Below are 14,605 nucleotides of genomic sequence, written 5' to 3'. Positions count from 1 at the left end.
ATGTGACAGCCCTTTTCAGGGGTCAGCAAACTTTTTCAGAAGGGGGCCGGTCCACTGTCCCCCAGACCTTATGGAGGCTGGACTATATTTTTTTGGGGGGGGATGAACGATTCCTATGTCCCACAAATAAGCCAGAGATGTAAAAACACCAGGCCCCACACACTGGCAGAGGAAGAGGAGTGCGGGGGGAGCCCACTGCCCCCGGCAGCATGATCCCCACGACGCCATCGCGGCTGCCCCCCCCCACTGGGCGCCCTGCCCCCAGGACGCACTCCCTGCCCCTGCGGGCGGTGCACCCCGCCCCTGCCTGCTCTCCGCCCCCGGTGCTGGAGCATGAAGCTCCGCCACTGGCCCCACAAATAACCCAGAGATGCATTTTAAAATAAAAGGACACATTCTACTCATGTAAAAACTCGCTGATTCCTGGACTGTCCATGGGCTGGATTTAGAAGGCGATTGGGCCGGATCCAACCCCCAGACCTTAGTTTGCCTACCCATGCTTTAGATATTTGAAGCTAACGCTATGGCTTTTTTTGCTGCTGCATCACACTGTTGTCTTATATTAAAGCTTGCGGTCTACCAAGACTCCTAGATCCTTTCTGCTTGTACTGCTGTCAAGTCAGATGCCCCTCCCCTAAAAAAATCCTATATTTGTGCATCTGTTTATTCCTGCTTAAGTTCAGAAACTTACATATACCCTTATTGAAATGAAGCCTCTCCCTTTGGAATAAAAAAGGTGAACGAGGGTAGTATTTGGGAAATTGTAAATCTCCCTTATCCACTAGAAAAAGGATATGCACTTCTATTTGAAGCACAGAGTATAATTAAAGGAACTCATCTCCACTAGAGCTTGAAGTTAATTGATCTGTTTAAGTGACAATAATCAATAGCATGCATAATATATGCCGAGGTAAAGTCTGGTCTCATGCAGGAGCACTCCACAGCTGGGTACCTTTTTGCTTGCAGAGCCTCTTGCCAAAGTGAGCTTAATCAGAGCAGAAAGAATCTTTCCTTCTGCCATAGCTTTTCAGAGGTTGGCAGTGCACATTATTCTCCTATCAATTTACCTTTGTTTTTCGCCTTTTTGAAAGAGATGGGTCATTTCCATCTCCATCCCATAGGAATAGTCCTTTAGCTGCCAATCTTTCTCAGCAGTAAGTCTCACTGAACAGACTTGGACACGCTTCGGTGTAAACGTGCCGCAGGATTGCAGTGTTCCAAAATGTCTTACAAGACTTTTCATGCAACAGCACATGCATAGAAGTTAGCTTTGTTGTTATATTCAGAATCAACTTTTCACCAGGCTCATGAAAGCCCGTTGGTCTTTTTGTGGTGAAAAGCTTGACTTTAGTAATAAGTGGCTGTTATCTAATTAATTTACTTGGAAAACCCACTAGAAGAATTGCATAGTGTCATACTAAATGGCACTGTTAGTATTCTTCCAGCACGACTTCTCAAAGGTACCCCTGCCCGTACGGGCCAGTCGTGTCCAACTCTAGGGTTGTGCACTCATCTCACTTAAGAGGCCGGGAGCCAGCACTGTACGAAGACACTTCCGGGTCACGTGGCCAGCGTGGCGAAGCTGCTCTAGCGAGCCAGCACCAGCGCAGCACATGGAAACGCCGTTTACCTTCCCGCTATAAAGCGGTACCTATTTATCTACTTGCACTTAGGGGTGCTTTTGAACTGCTAGGTGGGCAGGAGCTGGGACCGAAAGACGGGAGCTCACCCCGCCGCGGGGATTCGAACCGCCGACCATGCGATCGGCAAGTCCTAGGCACTGAGGTTTTACCCACAGCGCCACCCGCGTCCCGACGACTTCTCAAAGTGCCTACTAAATCAGAGAGGAACAAGTGACTGGGGGTTGGGAGACTTTCTTGAAGCAATGGCTTTCATTTACTAGAGAAAACCCTTCCATATCAAAGCAGAAAAAGTGAATAAATTGGCAGCCAATAAGAACAAAAATAGGAAATATTTTTAAATTTATTTTGTGTTGCATGCATGGTACCCCCAGCAGCCTTTTGTGACGGGTGCCCACAACATTTTCTCAAAATTCAAGATGTGCCCACTTTGTTCAAAAGGGTTCACGATCCCTTTTTCTAAATCGTTTATTAGTTTTGGAGATTATTAGGAGCCTTCGCCATGTGCAACTATACTACTGACTAAACATGCACAGCTAAGAAGGTGAATTTTATTTTTCGGCTCTGATACATTTTTAAAACATATCTGTGTTTTTGTTTTTTAAAAGAGAGCCAGTATAAAAATATATTTCCTGCATGTGAAGAAATTTGTCATGAAACTCCTGTTGGTTTTTAAACAGCAAAAGAAGTTATCTAGGGAGCAAACGCTGCCTGAATTTTGAACAGTGCCACATCTAATAGCTTTGTTCTCTCAAGCCTAGTCTGAACTGGCAGGTTGCTTGGTTCCACAAGGTTTTGTTATAAGAGGTGCAAATTCAGCTGAAACAGTTGACTCCAGTTTGGACCCGGTGGTTATAAAGGAAGTTTTGAATGCATTGTGCAGGAGAGGATTACTAGAGACCATGACTCAGATCTATTTTCATGTGTAAGCTTCCTGATAAATATTGACCTTGAAATCTTTTGTACTCCTTGTTCTGGAAAACTTTGATAAGGGAAAAAGTAGGCAAATGGCTGATGGGTGAGATAGTGATCTCTCAGTGCTTCTAAGAAGCAAATAATTAGCTTGCCCCAGCACCAATACAATATGAAGGATTTTATAATTGTTTAAGAAGAACACTGTGACAAAGACAGTGACCCATCTGTAATGCAGGGTGTATTAATATTTGGATGTACAATTTGAAGGCATCCCACAAGATGTGACCTACACAAGCGCCTGTCCAGGTGGACTTTGTCTGCGATTGTTTTGAAGGCCCTGCTGAGTTCAACTCTGGAGTTGTCACAGCCCCTCATCATCCCAAGGGCCACATTGCTCATTAGACAACTTTATGAGGGCCACAGGCAGTGCCTGACAAGCTCATTTTTAAAAGCAACTTGTTTTAGTTCTAGTTTATCCTGTCCAAAGTGGAACTAATTTCAGTATGTCCTTTTACAGAATGAACTCGTTAAGTTCAAGTTCCTCCAATTGAAGCTTTTAGTTTGTGAAGAAGTTTGTCCTCAGCAAATATAAAAATAAAATAAATCAGCATTCTTAATGTTACAAGCTGCTGTGCTAAAGTATGGGGCCCGAAAGCAAATAAGGGGCCACGTACAATTAATAAGATGTCTGACAGACAGCATGTCCACAGGTGAAGCTTTCCCTATGATAGTGTTTCCATACTAGAAAAGGCTTACCCTCTTTAATTTGTGCCAGACCACAGCTGTTAAAGGCACAGTGCATCATTTGCTGTGTTCCTGGACCTACGTTTATTGCTGTAAGATGCTCCTGTTGGAAGAGAGTGAATCTCCGCAGCAGGGAAGATGCCAAGTGCCCTTAGCAACAGCAGCACCTCCGCATCCACCTAATAAGCCTTGTAATGTTGTTTTGCAAACAATTCAGATAGTAAATGTTGAATAATTGATGGGTGGCAGGGATTAATGGCTGCCCCCTCCCCCAAATAATTCTTCCATTTGATGAAGCATGAAGCTAGATCCAATCCTGGATATATCATCAGTTATTATTTGTATTGTCTGGAGCACTTCTTTGTTTTTTGTATAGCTGCTATAGCTTGGAGAGTTTATAACTGTAATTTGTAGTTTTGCATTTGATGCACATATACCCACATTTGCTTACATGCATAGTTGTTCAGCTTCAAATAATCATTCTTTTTGGCATCATTTCATTGTCACTTTGGTTCCTGAGACTTTGTTTTTCCTAGCCAAGAAAACAGTTGTTCTATAGGTCCCTCAGGGCACATATGCGTGAGAGCTTTGGCTTCCTGTCCAGCACATTTATACAAAGCAAGGGACGTTACCTAATCTGGCAAAGAATAAAAATTCTGGCTGGCTTTCCCGTCAGCCCCATCTGCTGTGTAGATGGGTTGCAAATCAGCGTCAGCTGGTCTTGGAGCACACTTGGAACTATGGAAAGCAAATGACACTTAGCAAGTCTATCCGGCTCTCTTAAAAAACTCTGGGCGGACAGGCAGACAGGTTCACAATCAGGTGGTAGAAAAGAGGCATACACCTAAAGCAGTGGGGACTAACCAGTTTTCCTCCAGGTGTTGCTGAGCTACAATCCCTGTCATCTCTGACCATTGGTCATGCTGGCTGGAGCTGGTGGGCATTGTAGGGCCACAAGTTTAGCCACCTCCTTGGGTTCTTATCCTGCCACCTGCAATGCATCATCCATCAGTAAGGTAAAGGTAAAGGACCCCTGATAGTTAAGTCCAGTCGCGAATGACTCTGGGGTTGCAGTGCTCATCTCGCTTTACTAGCCAAGGGAACCGGCATTTATCTGCAGACAGTTTTTCCGGGTCATGTGGCCAGCATGACTAAGCCGCTTCTGGCAAAACCAGAGCAGTGCATGGAAACGCCGTTTACTTTCCTGCCGGAGCAGTACCTATTTATCTATTTGCATTTTGATGTGCTTTCGAACTGCTAGGTTGACAGGAGCTGGGACCGAGCAACGGGAGCTCACCCCGTCACGAGGCTACATTCCAGCCCTGCAAAAGTCAGAGGTTTCTACAACCACCGACCTTCCATTTGGCAAGCCCTAGGCTCAGTGGTTTAGACCACAGCGCCACCCGTGTCCCAATATCATCCATCAGTAGCTTCAGCCATATTGCAAAGACACATATTTTTGCCCTGACCCATAAGCTGGAACGTCATTATTGATGAGTTTCTTTCTTTGTAATTCTGTTTTCTGTTTTTATAATACTATTTCACTGTTCTTTTGTTTCTGTTTTATTGTACTATTTTATGTTGTGTTTTTTGTATCTATACTGCTAAGAGTTTTTTTAAAAAAAAGTTTAAGCAGTTTAAAAATACTTGGGCCAATCACTGCCTCTCAGCCTAACCTACCCCACAAAGTTGTTGTGGTAATTAAATAAGGCAGGGTAGGGACCAGATACGACACCTTGAGCTTCTTGGAGAAAAAGGTGAGTGGGGAGGGGCGGTACCTCTAGCAGGGGGCACATCGTACTCCTTCTGGTTTAGTTTGTCTACCTTTGGTCCCCACCCTGCATTCAGCTCTCACCTGTGGCTCTTAGGAGATGTCAGCATGCAACCGTGGCCACACCCTGGGGAACAGCTTCGACTGGCCAGCTCAACCAGGTGGAGGTAGCTGATGGGTCTCAAACCCTCCTTGAGTTGGGGACTCCCCCTGCATGCAAATAGAGTCATACCTCATGTTACGTTTGCTTCATGTTACGTTTTTTCAGGTTGCTTCCCGCAGCGACCCGGAAGTACCGGATAGGGTTACTTCCGGGTTTCGCTGCTTGCGCATGCGCAGAAGCGCTAAATCATGCTTCACGCATGCACACAACCTGCGCAGATACAGCGCTTCAGGTTGCGGGCTTTTCATGTTGTGAATGGGTCTCTGGAATGGATCCCATTCACAACCAGAGGTACCACTGTACAGGCTCCAGCAGATTGAGCGGACGAGACCAAGAACAGGTCCAGTGATCAAGAAGGGGGTTTCTGCACATGCTGTAGAAGGAAGTGAGGCTCATCAACCTGGAAAGGTAGCCCTTCAAGAGAAGGAAAACTCTGATCCTAAACTTCCACTGGGAAAAGAAAAGGCAAAGGATTGAACCCTACACAAATCCAGAGTGGAGTCCTTGTAGTCCTTCCAGCAGCTCCTGCAGTCCTGCTGATGCCAAGCATATTGCTTTCCTTTGGACCCAAGGACTTCCATACACACTGCCCAGGCTTGCAACTTAGAGAGGTCACTTTGGTGCTGTTAACACAACGATTTGACTTCATTCCCCGGAAGTGAACTCTCTCAAGGCAGACAGATGCCACCAACAACAAACACATAGAAATTAAATAAATAAATAAATAAATAAAATAAACCTTGCTGTTGGCACTGGAGATTTTTGGGCCTAGCTGGGCAAGGGAGCAGATTGATTTGGGCTGTGTAATTTTCAACTCCTCTGCTCTTTCCTTGACTCGCCCAAAGTTCAGGCTGGTGCAGTTCATCATTTTCTCTCTGACTGCAAGCCAAGGCCCCCAAGTCAGCAGTGTGTGAGCACAGCCTGTTAGGAAGCCAAGTAACAGCAGAAAAGGAGGAGGAGGAGAAGAAGGGAAAACACTGCCCTGGCCAATCTGTTCCCCTCTTTCCTGAGTCATCTCTCTCTCTCTCTCTCTCTCTCTCTCTCTCTCTCCCCTCCTTCAGACTGCCAAGCACAGCTAAGCAGCATGCGAACAAGCCCCACTGGGAAGGGAGACAAATAACAGGGAGGAGAAGGGACTGCACTACCAAGCTGCCATAGCCCTTTCTAGGGATGGGGGAGACTTAGCTCCCATGTAAACGTGAACGTACCCAATCCGCACTTTCCAAAACAAGGTGCGAACCAAAATACAACCATCCTTTGAACTTCTCCGAATTTTGCAAAAAAGTTCTCTAGCCAAGTAATGTGTGAAAAAAACACATATCTTAAAGTGTGCACATTGTGTGTGTGTAAATAACATAGAAAAAAGCGTGTTAGGGAAGGTTTTGCTTTGCAAACTTGTTTCTGCTGGGCAAGATTGCACACACAAAAAAGTGTATATTTGGAGAAATTTGCACTGAAATGCTGGTGAATTTTCATTATTAATTTTTTAAAAAATAAAAAAATTGCAAACTGATGTGGAAATGTGTAGAGCTGAAGTTAAGACTGAAAAAAGGAGGGAATCTAAAAGATGTGGCACAGGAAGAAAAAGTGATGGGGAGGGAGGAGGGGGAAAGCAAGCTCTGGTACCAGCTCTTAAAGTTATCGTTATGACAGCCATTGGGGCTAGGAGCCATTCAAACCCTTACTCTCCTGGCAGTCCCCCCCCCCCGCCCTGCCCAGCACATAGCTGGGAGGGAGGGAAAGGTGTCAAGCCTTGCTTGCAGCACTCAGACTTCACCGTCTGTCTGCTTATCCACGTACCAGTCAGACTCAGCCCTACCTAGTTTCCCAGATAGGGTGGGGCTCACCTCCTGCCCACCATAGAAACAAGTAAGCAGTGAGGTAAGGGTTATATAAGGGGGTAGCGATGATGACAACATCCAAAAGCCAAAAGAAAGATGCAAAATGCAGAATGTATTGTGGCAGGGGAGGGGGGAAATTTGTGGGAGTGAATAATTTACTTTGTTGTAAATAGTAGGTGTGACTTTTCTTCCGGCTCAGTGGTTCGCTAGATTTTTATCTCAATTCTCCCAGGCTCTTTTGTTGATGACATGGGTAAGAAACAGGACACCCAGGTGTTCTAAAAATAATTGTTGTAACTGATATTTATTTGATCCTTACATACTGCACACTTTATAGATACAGAATTCTGTAAAGATGCCCTTGGCTTTTATGGTATGTTTGTTTTCTCTGGTGCATGTAGCCAAAAGGCAGCAGCAATAATTCAGTGCTATGGTGGGGTAACTGGGGGTTTTACCAATCATGCAGCGCTCTGCTCTTCTCCAAACACACATTTATGTGCTATTGGCAGGGCAGGTCCAAGACATTTTGCCGCCCAAGGCAATAGACAAAACGGTTCACACACACCCCAAACCCATGTCCAAAAAAACAGGAGTTGACTGTTCATCACTGGCAAATGGACAGTGTCTTCCACAACATTTGAGGGCAGCAAACTGGCTTAGGGAGTATAGAGCAGGCACACAGAGTTCTGTTCTCTCCCTGACCCTCAGAGTCTACCGCCTGAAGCGTTCACCTCACCCTGCCTAATGGTAGAGCCAGCCCTAGCCCTCTTAAGTACTGAGAAGCGGGGAAGGCTCTTTAATTTAAAGAGCCAGTCCACTAGAATGGTGGCTTGAAATACATTTCTTTGGCTGCCTTGATTTCATTGTGCTTGCCTTGGTGCACATTGCTGCTTGCCAGCAGAAGCTGCTGGGAAGAGAGGAGTTCAGGGCAATTAAAAAAAAAATCATTTTATAAGTTGTATGTCCTTGTTTCTCAATTTGATCCTTTTACATGGTTTTGTATGTTTTGTGGTATTTTATGTATTGTGAGCTGCTGTTATTTTTTTACTGATTAGATTAGTAATTCTTTATTGTAATTTATTTGTTTGCTGGTGTTTAATTTTACTGATTACTATTAGATTTTAATGGATTATTGAAAATGGCTTTATTTGATACAAATCGTTTATTTTAAAGTTATTGTGACTTTTTAAATATTGGATCAGATTGTTACTATTAATGTTTGATGTTTTATTATGTTTTTATATGTGTTGGAGGCCATCCAGAGTGGCTGGGGCACTACAGCCCAGATGTGTGGGGTATAAATAAAAAAAATTATAATATTATTATTATTGCAATATTTTTAAAAATAATAAGAAGAAATTTTTTTAAGGAAGCTGCGTAGCAGGAGTGGCTAATCTGTGGCCCTCCAGAGATTAATGGATCACAGCTCCCATTGTCCCGAACTATTGACCTTGCCAGGGTAATGAGCATGGAGTTCATCAAAGCTCTGGAGTCCAACATAGCTTGATGGTACGGCACATGAAGATCTCAGTGATCGGGCAGGGGTATAAGGGATCGGGTGATCCTTAAGCTGTTCTGGACCCAAGTTGCCAAGTGCCTTGTAAATTACGGCAAGCACCTTGAATCTGAGCCGGCGATTGTATTGTGATGTTGTGTCTATTTGATTGCACAGGGTTTTGAAAGTGTTCCTGTCACGGACTGTTCAGCGAATGCCATACATGACAGGCGGGCGCGTGATGAAGATGCTGGCTGTGATATTCCTGGTGGTGCTTTGGTTCCTAATAGGTTGGACTGCTGCCATCTGCCAAAACCTGGAGCGAAACATTTCTCTCGTTGGCCAAGGACAAACCTCAGATCACCTGATCTTCAGCATGTGCCTGATAGACCGGTGGGATTATATGATGGCTATTGGTAAGTTGCCTTTGCTGCTGTTGTTTTGCTTTGGTCATTATTTTGCTTGTTTAAGACATTTATAACACACCTTTCCTTATAAAAAGCCTAATGATAAAATCACATCACAACCTGACAATTTAAATATATCAGTTACAAAAGCAATACACTGCAAACAATAACAGTACTACATCCATAGAAGCTGTTCAGCAAATTAAAACAAATTCCTCCTGCATTTGTTCTTCACTCTCCAATCCTACAGTTTCTCTGTCTTTGTCTCTCATCTCCTGGCTTTTCCAGGCTCTTCCAGATCCTTTCTTCCAACCCCCCTTTTCCCAATGCTCACTCCTCAGTGTCCAGCCAGTCCCTGACACTGAGTATACAATAATTTGTAATTTTTTAATTATTATTTTTTTAAAACCCTATGGTCTATTGGCTTCCAGATGTCAGCTCAAGCAGTGGAATGGAGCAAATAGCCAGTTTTCCAGACCTATGGCTCAGTTAATAGCTGCAAAAAAGGCTTGAAGTCAGATTTCAAACAGAAAACTACTGAAAAGTTTCAGCTAGCAATTCAGAAACGAGCTCTCTAGGCAGGCTATGTGTTAGATTTAATTAGCAGTGCAATCTGTCATTGGGGTCAACTGACTGGGAGAAAGGTGACCTGAGTTGTAACTCTGCAGTTCCAGCCTCTCCCCGCTCAGCATGTTTTGCAAACATTACATATGTTCTGTAATTGCCATGTAAATTTAGGGTTTGCTCCAGTGGCTTAGTAGTAGAGCCGAAAGCATTAATCAATTAATTGGTGCAATTATCCAATTACTGGCTTGAGAGTCAACTGAAAATGCATCTCTGATTAATTAGCAGGATCCAGCTGAGTTCTGTTCCCTACCACCACTGGGGCATGCCTGAGTCCAGTTGTGGTCTGGGTTATCCTTCCAACTGCTGCAACAATCCATTGAGGGGAAGAAGGTCATCAGGATTGTTCCTGCAGGATGGGAGGGTCTAGAGTTAGCAAGTGAAAGGCGGTATTCTTATTTGATTGCATCTCATGTCAGCATCCCTTGCTGACAGAAGGCTCTTTGATCCAGCAAAGGCTTCAGTCAGGAGATGAGGGAAGGAGCCCTGCTGAATATTTGAGGGAAGGGCTGTAGCTCAGTGGTAGAGCATCTGCCTCACCCTCAGAAGGTTCCATGTTCAATCCTGGGCATCTCACAGGAAGGCTAGGAATGTCCCCTGCCTGAAACTCTGGAGAGTTTCTTTTGGTCAGTACAGTGGTACCTTGGGTTGAGTACTTAATTCGTTCCGGAGGTCCATTCTTAACCTGAAACGGTTCTTAACCTGAAGCACCACTTTAGCTAATGGGGCCTCCTGCTGCTGCCGCGCCGCCGGAGCACAATTTCTGTTCTCATCCTGAAGCAAAGTTCTTAACCTGAAGCACTATTTCTGGGTTAGTGGTGTCTGTAACCTGAAGCGTATGTAACCTGAAGCATATGCAACCCGAGGTACCACTGTATAAACAATACTGAGCTAGATGGACCAATGGTCTGACTTATTGTAACGCAGCCTTCTACATTCCTTCCTTCAGCAGAGAAACATCTTTTGGAGGCAGCCTGTTGATGGAGAGAAGGTGGTCCTCTGGGGTATAACATGCCTATAAATCTGCACAATTTTTTTAATTAAAAGCAACGGCAAATCCCCAAACTCTAAACATGCAGCAATTGCGGGCATCTTAAACACAGCAAGGTAACGCGGTGGAAAGGGTCGGGTTTCACCTTTCTCCTCCCCGCACCCCCTTTCTGTGTGTTGACACCTTTGCAAACCGCTTGGAGGATTTCTTTACAGTTGTGCGATATGCAAAATATTGTGAAATGAATTAAATAACTAAATAAAGCACACGCTTAGGATCTGCAAAATTGCACTGCAAATTATTATGAGTAGTAAGGGTGCTACTGATTGCAGTCATTCATCACTTTCTACCAAAAAGGAAAAAGGCTCAAAGGAACCTACAGATACATAAATTTCAGTTTAAATATCCAAAGAATGTATCTAAGAATGGCAGAAAGGGAAGGAAGGAGTGATAATGGGCAGTTTGCGTTGCCATTCCGCCATGCTGAATTTCAGTTTGGCCAGTTAATCAATAAACTGGTGAACTGCATAATTAGATTGACGCAATCTCTGCGAGTGGCAGAAAACCAAACTGCTTTAAAAAGCCAAGCTGAAATATAAAGTCATTTGGAAAGGCAGCTCTGGAGAACAGCTGTGAGATTTGGTGTGCGTGTTAAATGGCACCTTTATTATTTCATTTTTGTCAAATGCTGAAGACACACATCTTTCCCCTGGGCTGCAACTGCTGCGATATATGTCTTCAGGACCCACCTTTATCCTTTGACTGTAATTTGCTTTCAACTGTTCTTAATACTCAATTTTATATTCCTGTAACCCACTGTGAGAGCAGATTGTGAAGGGCTGGTAATAAATTGAATAAATAATAGCCATAAAATAATAATAAGATTGTAACAGAGATAAAAGCAGTAGCATACACGATGTATTTTTTTAAAATGTGCATGTTGTTGATGATTTATAAAGGAACCAACATTTATGATTCGCACATTTCGTATGTCCCATGAGCTATTTCCTCCTCCTTAGACTAATATGTCTTCCAAATCTGTGCTCAAACTGAACATTTAATTGTGTTCCTTACTGTAGAAATGCCCAGCAAGAGATTCTAGGATGGTGTTTTTAAGTGTGTGTTTATGCATACTGGTGTAAGAAGGAGTTGGGCTTTCCATGACAGAACACATACAGCCGAAGTAGAAATTGTGGGGAAGGAGAGAGGTGTTAAATACATCCATTTATGCCAATTTAATTACAGTTTAATGTTCAACTTCATATTGGAAGCCAAAATACTTATCTGCCTGACCAGACAGGAAGAATCTCAGCCAGGCCAGAGCTAATGTAATACAATTTGCTTAGCTACTGAATTTCACACCCTGTTCCAATAAATATGTTGTTGTAGCAGTCCTCTGGTATCCTAAACAAGCATTTATGTGAATATCTAAGACAATTAATCTTTTAAATTTATATATTTGCAAAGATTCCAGAGGACAAGACTTTGTCAAGTGTAGGATGGGCAAATCTCTCAGTTTTGGTTCTCTCATTTTCTTCCCTATCTTCAATTCAGTTCTCCACATATCCTGAACAATTTGCACCCCACCCCCCAAAAAAAGAACCCCACTCATGATAATTCATCAGCAGTTCAGGTTGAAATTCTCCCAATATACACATTTTTATGGCGTTTTGACTAAAATGCACACTTTTGCTTGCAATTATCCCAAACATAATGCATTTTTTAATTTTAAACTAATATATGCATTTTCAGGCACTTTCACCTCATAAATGCATTTTTGTGCACGTTATTTGACTGGAGAGCTGCATTAAAAAAATCAGAAAAGGGTGAATTTCAAGCTGCTGTTTGGTTTCGGAAAGTGTGAATTTGATAGCTTCAGCTTTGAATGCTAACTGAAGCAGATTCCTCCCCCACAGTCCATGGCCCCAAGTCGTTCACTCAGTAAAGGTGAATTTCGGGTTCACTTTTGTGTGTATCTGAAGAAGTGTGCATGCACACGAAAGCTCATACCAAGAACTGACTTAGTTGGTCTTTAAGGTGCTACTGGAAGGAATTTTTTTGTTTTGACTATGGCAGACCAACACGGCTACCTATCTGTAACGGGTTCACTTTAGTTCAAGAAGTGTACATCAGATAGCTTCTCATTAAAAAGCAAGAGGCAACGAATTTCTTCCCCAGCCCTAACCTCTCTCTGCCTTCTGAAAGCCCCAGAAACTCTCAAGGAGGAGGAGCTTCTGCCATGGCTATGTCCCATTCTCCTCCCCATCTATTCACTTATCTCTGCCCAGAATCAGCACTGTTTTCTTCCCTATCAGCGTCCTTTTCAGGCCAGTGCTTGGAGTGCTGCCAAAAGGTGCTTTAAAAGACAGGACCGCTTAAACATTGACCTGGGATTGGAGATCTGGCTTCAATGTGTAATGTAGAGAATCATTACGCCCTGGGGAGTCCAAACAGAATGACCAGACTGAAAAGAAAACAGGGAGTTTCAGCAGATACACCCCGTTTTCTCATTTGGCAATTGGATCATAATACTGAGACAATGCCCTGTAGCACTGTTAAAGGTACAGGAGCCCTACAGCTATGCAACTATTAAAGGTACAGGGTACCCAACCAGCATGGCCAGTGTTCAAGGATGGCGGGAGTTGTGGCAACATCTGTAGAGCATTGCTTTAGCTACCCTTGCATTAGCAGGAGGTTACACCATGAGAGGTTGGAATGATTCTGTTGTTTCTCGCTGCAAAGTATATCTTCCCCATTCTGGCAGCTTGCCTGCCTGACGCCTCTCTTGCTTTTACATGCACTTTTTTTCATAAGGTCATCTTTTTTTCTTTTTTCTTTTTGCAAGAGACAAGAGGAAACCTTCATTTCCTGCCTTGCAGTTTGTATTGTTACCCAAAGGTTGCAGCTATGATTAATTGCATCGGAAGCAAAGCTTGGCTATGCTTCTGCAAGCTTCCCATCTCCTGATGGCGACATTTGTGCGGCGTGCTTCGAATGGTGGTTCATACAAACTGACCTGCTGCTTTTCGGAATTTTCTGACTGCAGAGCCAACACACACACACACACACACACACACACACACACAGCACCTTTGCGTTGTTCATGTGCTAGCTTGTAAGGTGGGTTTGTGGGTGAGTAAATGGAAAAGAGATGCTACAAGCATTGAAGCATATTTTATGTTATTTAAGATTCACCCATTCCTTAAATATCATTCCTTAAATGATATTTTAAAATGAGAACATTACCATGACCAAACAGCGACACAATAGAAATAAACTAAGAGCAATACAACAGCTGGCGAAATTTTAGAAGGAAAACTGTCACGCATTTATAAGTTTACATTGATAAGACTTGCACAAAGACCTTGAACAATTAGATGCATCCAAATGTCTGAGTTAAGAGGTGAGTTTTTACCTGGCACTCGAAGCCCAGTAATGTAGGGACCATCTATCCATGCCTTGTGGGGGGGGGGTTCCACAATCTGGGTACCACGTCATGACCCCATTTCACCACACAATAGGCAACACCCATCAGCAGAACAGGGTTCAGGACCTTCCCAGCTGTTTCAAGGGTCCAGTCAACCTGTATAGGGCCAGGGGCACACTCCTTATAGGACTAGGATTTCTGTGTGGTCCCTGCATAGACTACTTCATACACAACCAAATTCATTGTTTTCAGGGGTAGGGATGGACAATTCTCTCCATTTCATTTCCATTGTTCCAATCTTAAGTTCAATTCTCTTCATTTCTGCATCAGTTTGCTCCCCCCTTTTAAGTCTTTAGTGAAAAACTATCCTAATATAGATGCATTTTTGTGTGCAATTTTCCCAGATACACACATTTTTGCAAAGTGTTCTTTTCCCCTAATCGTAAGGTTATTTTCGCTAATATGTGCATTTTTATCCACACACACATTTCTGTACATGAAATTTGGTAGAAGAACAGTAACGGCTCAACATTTGGAAAAGTGCACATTCCGAACAATAGCAGCATTTCCTTTTGCATATTATTTGG

At 43.4% G+C, this 14,605-nt stretch overlaps 1 protein-coding gene across 1 annotated transcript in view; it reads left to right on the top strand.

Annotated features, from left to right (window-relative positions):
• Positions 1–14,605, top strand: part of GPR158 (G protein-coupled receptor 158) — a 124,807-nt gene that overhangs the window by 92,297 nt on the left and 17,905 nt on the right. Inside the window, exon 7 of the mRNA XM_081834217.1 lies at positions 8,747–8,985. Within this exon, the coding sequence (XP_081690343.1) occupies positions 8,747–8,985 (239 nt within the window). The remainder of the gene's footprint in view (positions 1–8,746; positions 8,986–14,605) is intronic.

This window comes from Podarcis erhardii, assembly GCF_964252035.2.
Source record: "Podarcis erhardii genome assembly, chromosome: 12".
Classification (NCBI taxonomy): domain Eukaryota; kingdom Metazoa; phylum Chordata; class Lepidosauria; order Squamata; family Lacertidae; genus Podarcis; species Podarcis erhardii.
The sequence above is the reverse complement of the archived record's forward strand: the minus strand, read 5'-3'. Positions and strand labels throughout refer to the sequence as shown.